Source organism: Oncorhynchus keta, chromosome 25 (genome assembly GCF_023373465.1).
Source record: "Oncorhynchus keta strain PuntledgeMale-10-30-2019 chromosome 25, Oket_V2, whole genome shotgun sequence".
NCBI lineage: Eukaryota > Metazoa > Chordata > Actinopteri > Salmoniformes > Salmonidae > Oncorhynchus > Oncorhynchus keta.
Window position 1 is genome coordinate 24,304,450 of NC_068445.1, and position 13,278 is coordinate 24,317,727.

Here is a 13,278-nt window from a genome sequence, read left to right on the forward strand (position 1 = left end):
GGACACGTCTGGCATTGCAGGATTTGAGTCCCTGGCGGCGTAGTGTGTTACTGATGGTAGGCTTTGTTACTTTAGTCCCAGCTCTCTGCAGGTCATTCACTAGGTCCCCCAGTGTGGTTCTGGGATTTTTGCTCACCGTTCTTGTGATCATTTTGACCCCACGGGGTGAGATCTTGCGTGGAGTCCCAGATCGAGGGAGATTATCAGTGGTCTTGTATGTCTTCCATTTCCTAATAATTGCTCCCACAGTTGATTTCTTCAAACCAAGCTGCTTACCTATTGCAGATTCAGTCTTCCCAGCCTGGTGCAGGTCTACAATTTTGTTTCTGGTGTCCTTTGACAGCTCTTTGGTCTTGGCCATAGTGGAGTTTGGAGTGTGACTGTTTGAGGTTGTGGACAGGTGTCTTTTATACTGATAACAAGTTCAAACAGGTGCCATTATTACAGGTAACGAGTGGAGGACAGAGGAGCCTCTAAAAGAAGAAGTTACAGGTCTGTGAGAGCCAGAAATCTTGCTTGTTTGTAGGTGACCAAATACTTATTTTCCACCATAATTTGCAAATAAATTCATTAAAAATCCTAATGTGATTCTGTTTTTTTCATTTCTCATTTTGTCTGTCATAGTTGAAGTGTACCTATGCTGAAAATTACAGGCCTCTCATCTTTTTAAGTGGGAGAACTTGCACAATTGGTGGCTGACTAAATACTTTTTTGACCCACTGTGTGTGTTATTTCATAGTTTTGATGTCTACACTATTATTCTACACAATGTTCTAAAAGAGTAAAAATAAAGAAAAACCCAGGAATGAGTAGGTGTCCAAACTTTTGACTGGTACTGTATACTAAATAATATATGTCAAATTAGTTTTCATTTAAAATGGACCATTGCCATGCACCTGTCTCGCAGACTCTGTCTCAACCTTTTAGTCTTTATTGAAGACTCATCTCTTCAGTAGGTCCTATGATTGAGTGTCGTCTGGCCCAGGAGTGTGAAGGTGAATGGAAAGGCACTGGAGCAACAAACCACCCTTGCTGTTTCTGCCTGGCTGGTTCCCCTCTCTCCACTGGGATTCTCTGTCTCTAACCCTATTACAGGGGCTGAGTCACTGGCTTACTGGTGCTCTTCCATGCCGTCCCTAGGAGGGGTGCGTCACTTGAGTGGGTTGAGTCACTGATGTGATCTTCCCGTCTGTGTTGGCGCCACCCATTGGGTTGTGCCGTTGCAGAGATCTTTGTGGGCTATACTCAGCCTCGTCTCAGGATGGTAAGTTGGTGGTTGAAGATATCCCTCTAGTGGCCCTGTCCGGGGGTATCGTCGGATGGGGCCACAGTGTCTCCCGACCACTCCTGTCTCAGCCTCCAGTATTTATGCGTCAGGGGGCTAGGGTCAGTCTTATATCTGGAGTATTTCTCCTGTCTTATCCGGTGTCCTGTGTGAATTTAAGTATGCTCTCTCTAATTCTTTCTCCCTTTCAGAGGACCTGAGCCCTAGAACCATGCCTCATGACTACCTGGCCTGATGACTCCTTGCTGTCCCCAGTCAACCTGGCCGTGCTGCTGCTCCAGTTTCAACTGTTCTGCCTGCGGCTATGGAACCCTGACCTGTTCACCGGATGTGCTACCTGTCCCAGACCTGCTGTTTTCAACTCGCAGCAGAAGCGGTAGAGATACTCTGAATGATCGGCTATGAAAAGCCAACTAACATTTACTCCTGAGGTGCTGACCTGTTGCATCCTCGACAACCAATGCAATTATTATTATTTGACCCTGCTGGTCATATGAACATTTGAACATCTTGGCCATGTTCTGTTATAATCTTCACCCGGCACAGCCAGAAGAGGACTGGCCACCCCTCATAGCCTGGTTCCTCTAGGTTTCTTCCTAGGTTTTGGCCTTTCTAGGGAGTTTTTCATAGCCACCGTGCTTCTACACCTGCGTTGCTTGCTGTTCAGGGTTTTAGGCTGGGTTTCTGTACAGCACTTTGAGATATCAGTTTATGGTAAAAGGGCTTTATAAATAAATTTGATGATTTGCATTGATGTCAGGAGTTGCATTGATGTCAAGAGAGGGACAATGGAGTGCTGAGTACCCGGCAGTTAGCAAGTTTGGTGGGCTACTAATGACTAGCAGCAGCATCAGAGCCTAATTACCAGGACTAAATGGTCACGTGGAATTTGACTGACTTAAAGACCGCCGGTGTGGCGGTAATATGGTCACCACAACCCGAGTCACACCAGATATGGACTGTTTTTTTGTTGTTGTTGAGGCATCTTTGACAATCAGATGCATATTTGTTTTCCCAGTCATGTGAAATCCATAAATAAGGGACTATACATTTATTTAAATTGATTGACTTATATGAACTGTAACAAAATCTTTGATGTTGTTTCATGTAGCGTTTATATTTTTTTCAGTATATATTTAACAAAATCTAAACCACCGACAAGTGAAATACAATGTTTTTCCAAAACACTGACATTAACACACCGTGGCCCCAAACCTGGAAGCCTAATCTGATGTCAACCTGAGAAACTCATCCGATGCCAGCTGCGGTTCCAGTCAGCTCTACTGATGCCAGCTCATGTGAGCAGAAGAGTGAGGCTGAGAACAGGTCATAGTGAAGGTACTTGTGGTGTGTGTACTCACCGGTGTATGTATTTGTGTGTGTGTTTACCTGTAGCGTTGCACTTCCACTTGTCTAGTGACAGGATTGCTCTGGCGGGAGCCAGGAAGGCAAATGCACTTGCCTGGAACAGAGGAAGCCTGGAACAACGCAGCTTAATTACTCTATTAGCAAGAATACACACATGCACACATTCCTCCAATACACTCTACCTCGCTGCTCAGTAGGGAACTTTTCACTCTACATATTGTTACTTGACATAGTATATTCTGTTTATCTCTTCTGTATATCACGTCCACACATGTAAAATCCCTGATCTATCACTAAGTCGATCCAGTCAGTTGATGGAAACATTGCTAGTGTCAGTCAGTGGTAAAACAGTGTAGTCAGTCATCATAGCATGATGGTTATGTGATGATTATGCCAGTGTTATGTGGCCTTTATAGCTGTGGGTTCCAGTGGCGCAAGCAACCGTTCTCCTATTTGTCCGCTAGATGTCACTAGTGAACACTGAGCAGCAGGGTCTACCCTGGTTTGGCAACAGTAACAGCCTGGACACTGACAGAGCTGCGCTGTTTGAACAGAGCAGGTGCTGGCTGATAATTGGCATTGATTTGAATGCTGGTCAGTGTGCAGTGACACACCATCATTAACTCTGATGACCAACCAGATTAAAATCGATCAATGTGTACTGCAGCGGACCCAGGTCACTGGTGTAAAAGGCTAACACCCTACGTATCGCACCAATGGGGTTAACCCACTTGGTGTGAATTGAAACATGGCTCCTATAGCAAGGATCACTACACTGCCCCGTTCAAACGGGAAACCACATCCTCGTGTCGACTACTCAGCCCCCTCACACAGCTAGGTCATGTGTTCCGCTGGCCTCACAGGTGTTATCGCTCTTCTGACACTAATGTAGCGAACGGTGGGGCAGGGAAGCGAACCCGGGTCGCTGGCATGAAAGGCAAAACACCCTACGCACCTTTAAAAGGCTGCTTTGTATTTGAATGTTTGCTCTAAAATGAAATATCACTAACATTATTGATATAATAATAGATTAGAACGAAACATGGGCCATTTGAGTGTCAGCGTCACTGACGTGTGTGTGTGTGTGGGGGGGGTGAGAGACCGAGAGATCATGACAAATACACAGACGCCAATTTACCCAGCAGCACTCATCTACCGCAGAGGGTCACATGTTGTCCGCAGGTGGGACCAGCTGTGCACGCAATGACACATAAACACACAAAATCACCTTTCCTAGAGTGTTTGTGATCTGACCTCACTTAGCACCATGACTCAAACACAGCCACTAGCACTCCTCTCCTCTCCATTCCTCTTTCCATCCATTCATCTTCCTCTATACATCCCTTCACCCTCTCTCCCTCAGCCCCACCCTCCCCTTATGCTTCAGTCCACATCAACTCCCTACCTCTCATCCATCTCTCCCTGATTTCCAGCCCTCTACCAGTGCTCATTGCTTCACTCCCACCTTATCCATGTTGCCAGGGTGACACAGATAGCTGTGATTTGTGACACAAAGATTCACATTAGTGAAAAGATGGACATTATAGTGACTTTGGATGAGTCGGCAAGCAGCCGGTGTGTGAGCGTGTTGTCAGCGAGACATGATGGAGCAGAGAACAGATATCTCACTAGCAATTTCTAAAATTCTTCTTTGAGTTCACAGTTTTAAGGTTTACTACAGGGCACACAGAAAAACAACAACTGTGACTGGTGCATGATCTTACCATCTGTGTGAGTGCTATATAGAGGCTTGTCCTCTGTGTGTGAGACAGTGCTGTGCATGCTTCTCTGTGTGACCAGTCCTAATTGCAGGACTAAAGACAGGAGAATTGGCCACAGCTAAAATTACATCGACCCATTTTTCACAGTAGTCCTATGTGGCAGAATGCCTTGTTTCTCCCTGAGCGGAGTGTGTGTGTGCCAGGCAAACACAGATCCGCCATTACCGCTGGTCTGTGTGTGTACGCATGTGGGTGAGTGAGTGTGGGTGTTTGTCTGCAGTTCTTTTCAAGGCTGTACCTGACTGTTAGACAAAACACTAATGGCTAAAAAGTAAAAATACTGCTTCGTTCTCTCCTTTCAAAAAGAAATCACTCAAGGCCATGAGACTAGGAGAGTACTTTCTGTGTGTGTGTCCAGTGTGTGTGTGTACAGTGATTTCCCGTCAATGCTGCTGTATCCGGGGCATGAGACAGACAGGCAGACTGCACAAACACAATTACAAACAACAGACTACAATGACGTGGCATGGCATCGAGCATCAAATTCACGTTTGGTAGCAATAATAACCATGGCAACAAATATGAAACCTGGCTGTGGCATTTCTAAAGGATATCATATTTCTAGAGAGGGATAGAGGGGGAGAAAATGAGGGCAAGAGGAGTGAGGGAAAGAGGGAGAGAACAGAAGGGCATCTCAAGTCACTAACTCACTGAGTAAAATGTTAACCTCTAACCACAATGAGAGCGAGAAAGACATTAAAGAAGAAAAAAAACAACAATGAAAGAGAGTTTCCTGTAGAGAGAGGTAAAACTTATGGCTTTATCAAGGCTTGGTTCAGCACCTAGACCCAGTTGATTCTGCCTGCCACCTGGGGGATGGGGTGTATGAGTGCAGCATAGTGCATAATTATGCTCCTAGCACCAACATACCTACCCTATTTCATAATACATTCCTTAACCACACTGTGTAGAATGTGAAGCAATGGAGGTCTCCTCCCACAGTCTCGATTATTGTTAAAACCAAACAAGGGGAAAGAATAGCCAAATCACTTGCCTAGTTTTCCCAGGTGCCTGCATTAGCTATGTGTGTGTGTTTATAAAAGTACCAGTCAAAAGTTGACACCTACTCATTCAAGGGTTTTTCTATATTTTGACGATTTTATACATTGACAGCTTTGCACACTGTTGGCATTCTCTCAACCAGCATCATGAGGAATGCTTTTCCACATTGTTCCCACATATTCTGAGCAGTTGCTGGCTGCTTTTCTTTCACTCTGCAGTCCAACTCATCCCAAACCATCTCAATTGGGGTTGAGGTCAGGTGATTGTGGAGGCCATGTCATCTGATGCAGCACTCAATCACTCTCCTTCTTAGTCAAATAGCCCTCACACAGCCTGGAAGTGTGTTTTGGGTCATAGTCCCACTAAGCCCAAACAAGATGGGATGACGTGTCGCTGCAGAATGCTGTGATCGCCATACTGGTTAAGTGTGCCTTGAATTCTAAACAAATCACAGTGTCAGTGTCACCAGCAAAGCACCCCCACACCATCACACCACATCCTCCATGCTTTGTGGTGGGAACCACACACGTGGAGGTCATTCGTTCACCTACTCTAAGTCTCACAAAGACATGGCAGTTGGAACCAAAAATCTCAACCATGAAGGCCTGAATCACAGTTTCCTCTGAACAGTTGATGTTGAGATGTGTCTCGTTACTTGAACTCTGTGAAGCATATATTTGGGCTGCAATCTGATGTCCAGTTAACTCAAATTAATTTATCATCCTCTGCAGCAGAGGTAACTCTGGGTCTTCCTTTCCTGTGGTGGTCCTCAGAGTCAGTATCATCATAGTGCTTGATGGTTTTTGCAACTGCATTTGAAGAAACTTTCAAAGTTTTTGACATTTTCCAGATTGACTGACCTTCATGTCTTAAAGTAATGATGGACTGTCGTTTCTCTTTGCTTACTTGAGATGATCTTGCCATAATATGGACTTGGTATTTTACCAAATAGGGCTATTTTCTGTATACCACCCCTACCATGTCACAACAGGTGTGCCTTGTTGAACTTAACAAGGCACACCTGTTAATTGACATGCATTCCAGGTGATTACCTCATAAAGCTGGTTGAGAGAATGCCAAGAGTGTGCAAAGCTGTCATTAAGGCAAAGGGTGGCAATTTGAAGAATCTCAAATATATTTTGATTTGTTTAACACTTTTTTGGTTACTACATGATTCCATATGTGTTATTTCATAGTGTTGTCTTCACTATTATTATACAATGTAGAAAATAGTAAAAAAATAAATAAATAAAAAGCCTTGAATGAGTAAGTTGCCCAAACTTTTGACTGGTACGGTATCTGTGTGTATATATATATATATATATATATACATATATATATATATATATATATGTACAGTTGAAGTCGGAGGTTTACATATACCTTAGCCAAATACATTTAAACTCAGTTTCACAATTCCTGACATTTAATCCTAATAAAAATTCCCTGTCTTAGGTCAGTTAGGATCACCACTTTATTTTAAGAATGTGAAATGTCAGAACAATAGTAGAGAATTATTTATTTCAGCTTTTATTTCTTTCACATTCCCAGTGGGTCAGAAGTTTACATACATTCAATTAGTATTTGGTAGCATTGCCTTTAAATTGTTTAACTTGGGTCAAAGTTTCTGGTAGCCTTCCAAGCTTCCCACAAAGTTGGGTGAATTTTGGCCCATTCCTCCTGACAGACCTGGTGTAACTGAGTCAGGTGTGTAGGCCTCCTTGCTCGCACACGCCTTTTCAGCTCTGCTCACAAATTTTCAATAGGATTGAGGTCAGGGCTTTGTGATGGCCACTCCAATACCTTGACTTTGTTGTCCTTAAGCCATTTTGCCACAACTTTGGAAGTATGCTTGGGGTCATTGTCCATTTGGAAGACCCATTTACGACCAAGCTTTAACTTCCTGACTGATGTCTTGAGATGTCGCTTCAATATATCCACAATTTTCCTGCCTCATGACACCATCTATTTTGTGAAGTGCACCAGTCCCTCCTGCAGCAAAAGCACCCCCACAACATGATGCTGCCACCCCCGTGCTTCACAATTGGGATGGTGTTCAGCGTGCAAGCCTCCCCCTTTATTCTCCAAACATAACAATGGTAATTTCTCTAAAAATCACGATCTTTGTCCCCATGTGCAGTTGCAGACCGTAGTCTGGCTTTTTTTATGGCGGTTGTGGAGCAGTGGCTTCTTCCTTGCTGAGCAGCCTTTCAGGTTATGTCGATATAGGACTCGTTTTACTGTAGATATAGATACTTTTGTATCAGTTTCCTCCAGCATCTTTACAAGGTCCTTTGCTGTTTGTTCTGGGACTGATTTGCACTTTTTGCACCCAAGTACGTTCATCTCTAGGAAACAGAATGCGTCTCCTTCCTGAGTGGTATGATGCTGCATGGTCCCATGGGGTTTATACTTGCGTACTATTGTTTGTACAGATGAACATGGTACCTTCAGGCATTTGGAAATTGCTCCCAAGGATGAACCAGACTTGAGGTCTACCATTTTTGTCCTGAGGTCTTGGCTGATTTCTTTTGATTTTCCCATGATGTCAAACAAAGAGGCACAGAGTTTGAAGGTAGGCCTTGAAATACATCCATAGGTGCATCTCCAAATTGACTCAAATTATGTCAATTAGCCTATCAGAAGCTTCTAAAGCCATGACATTGTTTCTGGAATTTTCCAAGCTGTTTAAAGGCACAGTCAACTTTGTGTGTGTGTGGGTGTGTAAACTTCTGACCCACTGGAATTGTGATACAGTGAATTATACATTAAGTAATCTGACTGTAAACAATTGTTGGAAAAATTACTTGTGTCATGCACAAAGTAGATGTCCTAGCCGACTTGCCAAAACTATAATTTGTTAACAAGAAATTTGTGGAGTGGTTGAAAAACAAGTTAATGACTCCAACCTAAGTGTATGTATACTTCCGACTTCAACTATATGTATGTATGTATGTATGTATGTATGTATGTATGTATGTATGTATGTATGTATGTATGTATGTATGTATGTATGTATGTATGTATGTATGTATGTGTGTGTGTGTACCTGCAGCCCAGTGTAGTCTGTAGCAGGGTGGTAATTCCCACACAGAAGAAGATAGTTCCTATGAGCTGACTGGTAGCCCACTGGTCAAACCCTACACACATGGCTTCAGCTAGCAGGAACGGCACCGCGATGGTACCACTGAAACACGTCAGGTAGTGCTGGAGAGAGAGGTGAGAGAGGGTTAGAATGACATGTGTGTGTCACTGTGTGTGATGGCCTTTTACAGTGTGTATGTGTTTATGTTAATAGACAGGACTGTTGTGTAAATATTGACTGAGTTAATATTGATTGAGGTTATTGAGGTCTCTGTGTGACAGGGAAGCCGAGCATCAACTTGCATACCAGTATGTTTCATAAGCATGAGTATAAAGGGGAGGGGCTTAATTTACCCACTCCTGATGTAACTGTGTTACATGATACGGGTTATAGAACAGGAAAGAGGAAGTGACTCAAATAAGCAGTGAGATGGCATTTTTTTAGGCCTGAGCTTAGCTGCATTTTTACAGTCTGAATTTAAGTGGCTTCCTCTCCTTGTCTACTCTTGTCCTTTATCAGTGCTGATGATGAACAGGTGAAAGCAATAGGGAGAGGAACTTTATTAGGAATTAGCTTTCACATCAGTGCAGATGAAGGAGAGGAGACAAGGAGGAAGCCACATTATTTAGATTACATTTATACATATTTCAGACAGTCAAACACACAACACATGCTTATCTGGTACTTGCAAAACAACAGAGGTACCAGAGCTGTGGGTGTGTGTCTCACCTGTAAGCCCAGGAATATACACAGGTACCAGGGAGGTGTGTCTTCGATGGTGTAGATCATGTCCATTCTCCTGGCGTCCATACTGTCTGCACTGTCCAACGTCTCTGACATGGAACTCTACACACACACGCAAAGGTGAGAAGACAGTGTTTTAGACTATAGATGTAGGCTACTGTACACCCTCACACACCACAGGGTATACAATCTCTGGACCAAATTGTTTTAAGACTGAAGTTTTATTTTTAGACTAAGTGTATTTAAGCCTACAAGTAGTAATCTCTATGTGCCTAGTTAAATAAAAGGTTTTAAATAAAGGTTAAATAAAAAAATGTGTGTGTTTGCCTTAGGGAGGTCAAAACCTGAAACTAACCACACCCAAAAATAGTGCACTATATAGGGCAGGGGTCTCCAACCTTCTATCATGAGAGCTACTTTTTAAAAATGGGACATGATCGTTTTTTTCTAGCTTTCAAATAGGCATTCTTCTCCTGTCCCCTGCAACTATTCCCCGGATACTTGGTGTACATGAGAAAGTTCTGTCAATACACCTGATAAAATAAATGGTTAATAAACAACTAAAGGGCCCTATAAAATCTGAGATTTTCCCCCCAAATTCTGTTTTATAGTTTCCTAAATTATGTTGTCAGTTTTATTTTCACTCTTAAAATTACAATTGTCAATAGAGAAACAACTCAATTAAATGTTATGAGTCCATGTCAATGCTTAAATCACACCAGAATATTTTTTTATGTAATTCCCCTTTAATACAGGTAGGCAGTCATTGCAAATAAGAATTTGTTCATAAACTGACTTGCCTCGTTTAATAGAAAGGTCAAATAAGGTATTTTCTTGAGATTTTTAATTTTTTAAATTATATATTATTATTTTTTTTAAAGACAATCGCGCATCTGGCCCTTTAATTGAGCGTCTAGCGATGGATCTGTACTGCTGCTGCTCATTTCATGGCAAAGTTTGCAAATAACAAATACAGATGATATTCTCCTGCCAGGTAAGCCTATTTTGCAGTTAACATTTAATTGAGAAGATTTTTGGGAAAATATTTCTGTCAATCCACAAGACGGTAATCACATCAAATGGCTACACACGGAGTGATAAACAAATAAGCGCACGCCACACAGACAGACCGGGACAATGTTCCTGGAAGTTAATTGGCAGATTGTGTTTTTTATTTATTTTTAAAGCCAATAGTTGCTAACCAGGGGTGGGATAATGAAAGTTTTACATTGAATAGATAGTAGCTGGGAGCTTTCTGGTGTCTGATACTTGTGAGATTTGTTTATGACCGTTTGAGGTGGAACACGTGAAAATTGCATGTACTTTCAGAATTGTTTGACGAGTTACTCATAGGTGGGCTGCGAGCTACTGGTAGCTCACGATCGACCTGTTGGGAGACCTCCCTGGAGACAAACTACAGAACAGTCATATTGTAGACTGATGATTTCACAGCAACATAACAGACAGCGGGGCAGGAGATGGGAGAAGAATATTCAGCATGGAAGAGGGAAAGGCTGAACAATTCAGCAAGAGTGTAAAAGACGGGAGAGATTCAGAAAGGGAGAGAGAGAAAAGGGAGAGATTCAAGCAGACACCGGCGAGAAATTCCTCTTGCCTCTGACTATCTTTCTCTCACAAGGGAAAAGTGCAGAGTCACAGTGACAGAGAGAAGAGAGGATGATCAAAAGAGCAGGGATAAACAAAGGATGTAGGGGAGGGACAGGGTGAGTGAGAGGGTATGAGAGGAGAAGGGAGAGTTAGGAGTTTAAACTATGCGTGCGTGTCTCGTACCTTCTCTCCTTCCTGGATCTCTTTGGTGTAGATGGCCATCAGCTCAGTGTCTTCAGTGTCCTGCTCTCCAGCGGCCTGTTCCACTCCGTTCACCACCACCTACACAGACAGATGCATGTCAATACTTTAACCACCTACTGTACACTACATACACAGACATGTCAATCATTGATATGGGCTAACTAACTATGAAACATTGAGTACCAAGGACCCATATTTCATTATCCCTCTATTATTGTACAGGCATTTCTTTCAGAAATTTAACTGTATAAAGCCAATGTAGGGGTAGAGAAATGACAAACTTCCATAGTGTTATGCTGGTGGCTGTGCCTTTGCAGTGATGCAGTGTTTTGACAACAGTGATGCTTTTTTGCACCGCAAAAACCTCACCCCAGTAAGTATTTTACAAACATTTCACACTGCATTATACAAAGTAGCACAACTTATATACACTCACGTACGCAAAGAGAGAACATTTCAAGGAAAGCAAGGACATTGATGCTGATTGGGTAAGGTTAACAGAACCATCAGACATAACACACAAAGCATGGGTGTTGCTTTGGGAGCCTTTGCACTTTGTCTGGAAAATGATCTCTGGGAATACTGGGCCATAAGTACATCAGTTTCTTCATTAGTTGAAGACCCGAGCCAACGAGGTGGGGGAAAACGGTCTATGTGCCCTTAAGCAGGGTACTTAACCCTCCAGGGGCACGGTACTACTATGGCTGAAATGTGTAAACAAAACATTTCACTGCATCTATCCTGTGTATGCGACTGAATTTGTTTTATTTTTTTTTACATTGGTCTATTTATCACACTGCTGCACACACATACACTGTAGGGACGCAAGGTCATGACATCACTGTGCGTGTGTGTTGTGTCCTGTTTGTTGTGGATGTGTGTTCTGCGTCTGTGGCTTGGTTAGCAAATCACAGATGAAGTTCAAAGTATAGAAGGACAGTCTCTCACACACACAGTGGCATTTGTCTAAATTTGATTTGAGGATGCGTCTTTGCATACTTTCATCCTTCTTTGCATCTAATCTGCCAGGCATGCGAAACTCGTGTTCAGACTTAAATGTCATTGGCATTCAAGTGTGTGTGTGTGTGTGTGTGTGCACCTTTCCTGGGGACACATTCCAACCTACTGCCTCTTTCACTACCTGGGAAATATTACTGCTGACAGAGCAGCCATCAGACGAGAGAAATTAGAATGAACTGAAGGTCTGTTATTTGTATTAATGGACATTAGTTCATGAAAAAATATATATTTTATAGGCACACACTGGAAAGGTGCAGTGAAATGTGTTGTTCCATGTACAGATGTTTCACCTTGTAGGCTCGGGTATTCAAACAAGTGACCTTTCACTTACTGGCCCAAAGCGCTTACCGCTAGGCTACCTGCTTCCCCAGACATCACAACCCTAGACGTCACAAAACTAGTACCCTTGGGAGAGAGCTATGTAGAGGACAACGAGGGGGAGATTAAAGAATGAATGCAAGAAGCAAAGAAAGAAAGACAAAGAAAGGAGGAAGAGAAAGACAGAAGGGAGGGAGACTGGCTGTACAGGTAATTGAGGAGAGCCATTGTGTCCCTTTATCCACCGCTGTCCTATTCAGCCATTCAGTAACAGGAGCATGTGAATTGGGATACTTATAACAAACAGGATATATAGTCATAAATCTCTGAGTGACTCAAAACCGAGAGAGGGTGTTTGGGCTCCTCAGTACAGTATTATGTGTGTGTGTGTGCGTGGCTAGGGAAACCGTTATTGTTGATTTGTGGTGTGACCTACATGAGGGGACTGTGCTCCAACCAAGAGGAAATGGCCAGAACAAAACTGGCACGACATGGAGACTAACATTGCATGTGTGGATGTTCGTCAGTGCGTGTGTGACCCTGACAAGTGTGAAGTGATCCTAATGACAGGTCTCCGTGTATGGTGGACAAACCCTGTCTTTACCATCACTCCTCTGTCAGTGTGTCAACTTGATGACCCTTAAAGGGCCAATATGTGGTTGAAACAATAACAGTGCTCACCCCCTGCTTTGGTAAGAAGCTGAGGAATGGGCCTGGACAAATGTAACCACTTTCAAATTCATAGACAGTCCTGGCATCCATGGCTCTGACTATAGTTTTAAGCATGCTTTAAGGCCGTGTCTACACACATTTATTTTGGGTTCTGATGGGGTATGACAGTTGAACTAAGCTCATGAGGCATT

At 42.9% G+C, this 13,278-nt stretch overlaps 1 protein-coding gene across 5 annotated transcripts in view; it reads right to left on the bottom strand.

Moving 5' to 3' along the window:
- LOC118371624 (solute carrier family 23 member 2-like) overlaps positions 1–13,278 on the bottom strand; it is a 73,073-nt gene that overhangs the window by 15,761 nt on the left and 44,034 nt on the right. For all 5 annotated transcript variants that reach the window (XM_052478999.1, XM_035757160.2, XM_052478998.1 and 2 more), the window contains 4 exons: positions 11,057–11,155; positions 9,251–9,367; positions 8,486–8,643; positions 2,675–2,763 (listed from right to left, as the gene is read on the bottom strand). In XM_052478999.1, coding sequence (XP_052334959.1) covers positions 2,675–2,763; positions 8,486–8,643; positions 9,251–9,367; positions 11,057–11,155 — 463 coding nt within the window. The remainder of the gene's footprint in view (positions 1–2,674; positions 2,764–8,485; positions 8,644–9,250; positions 9,368–11,056; positions 11,156–13,278) is intronic.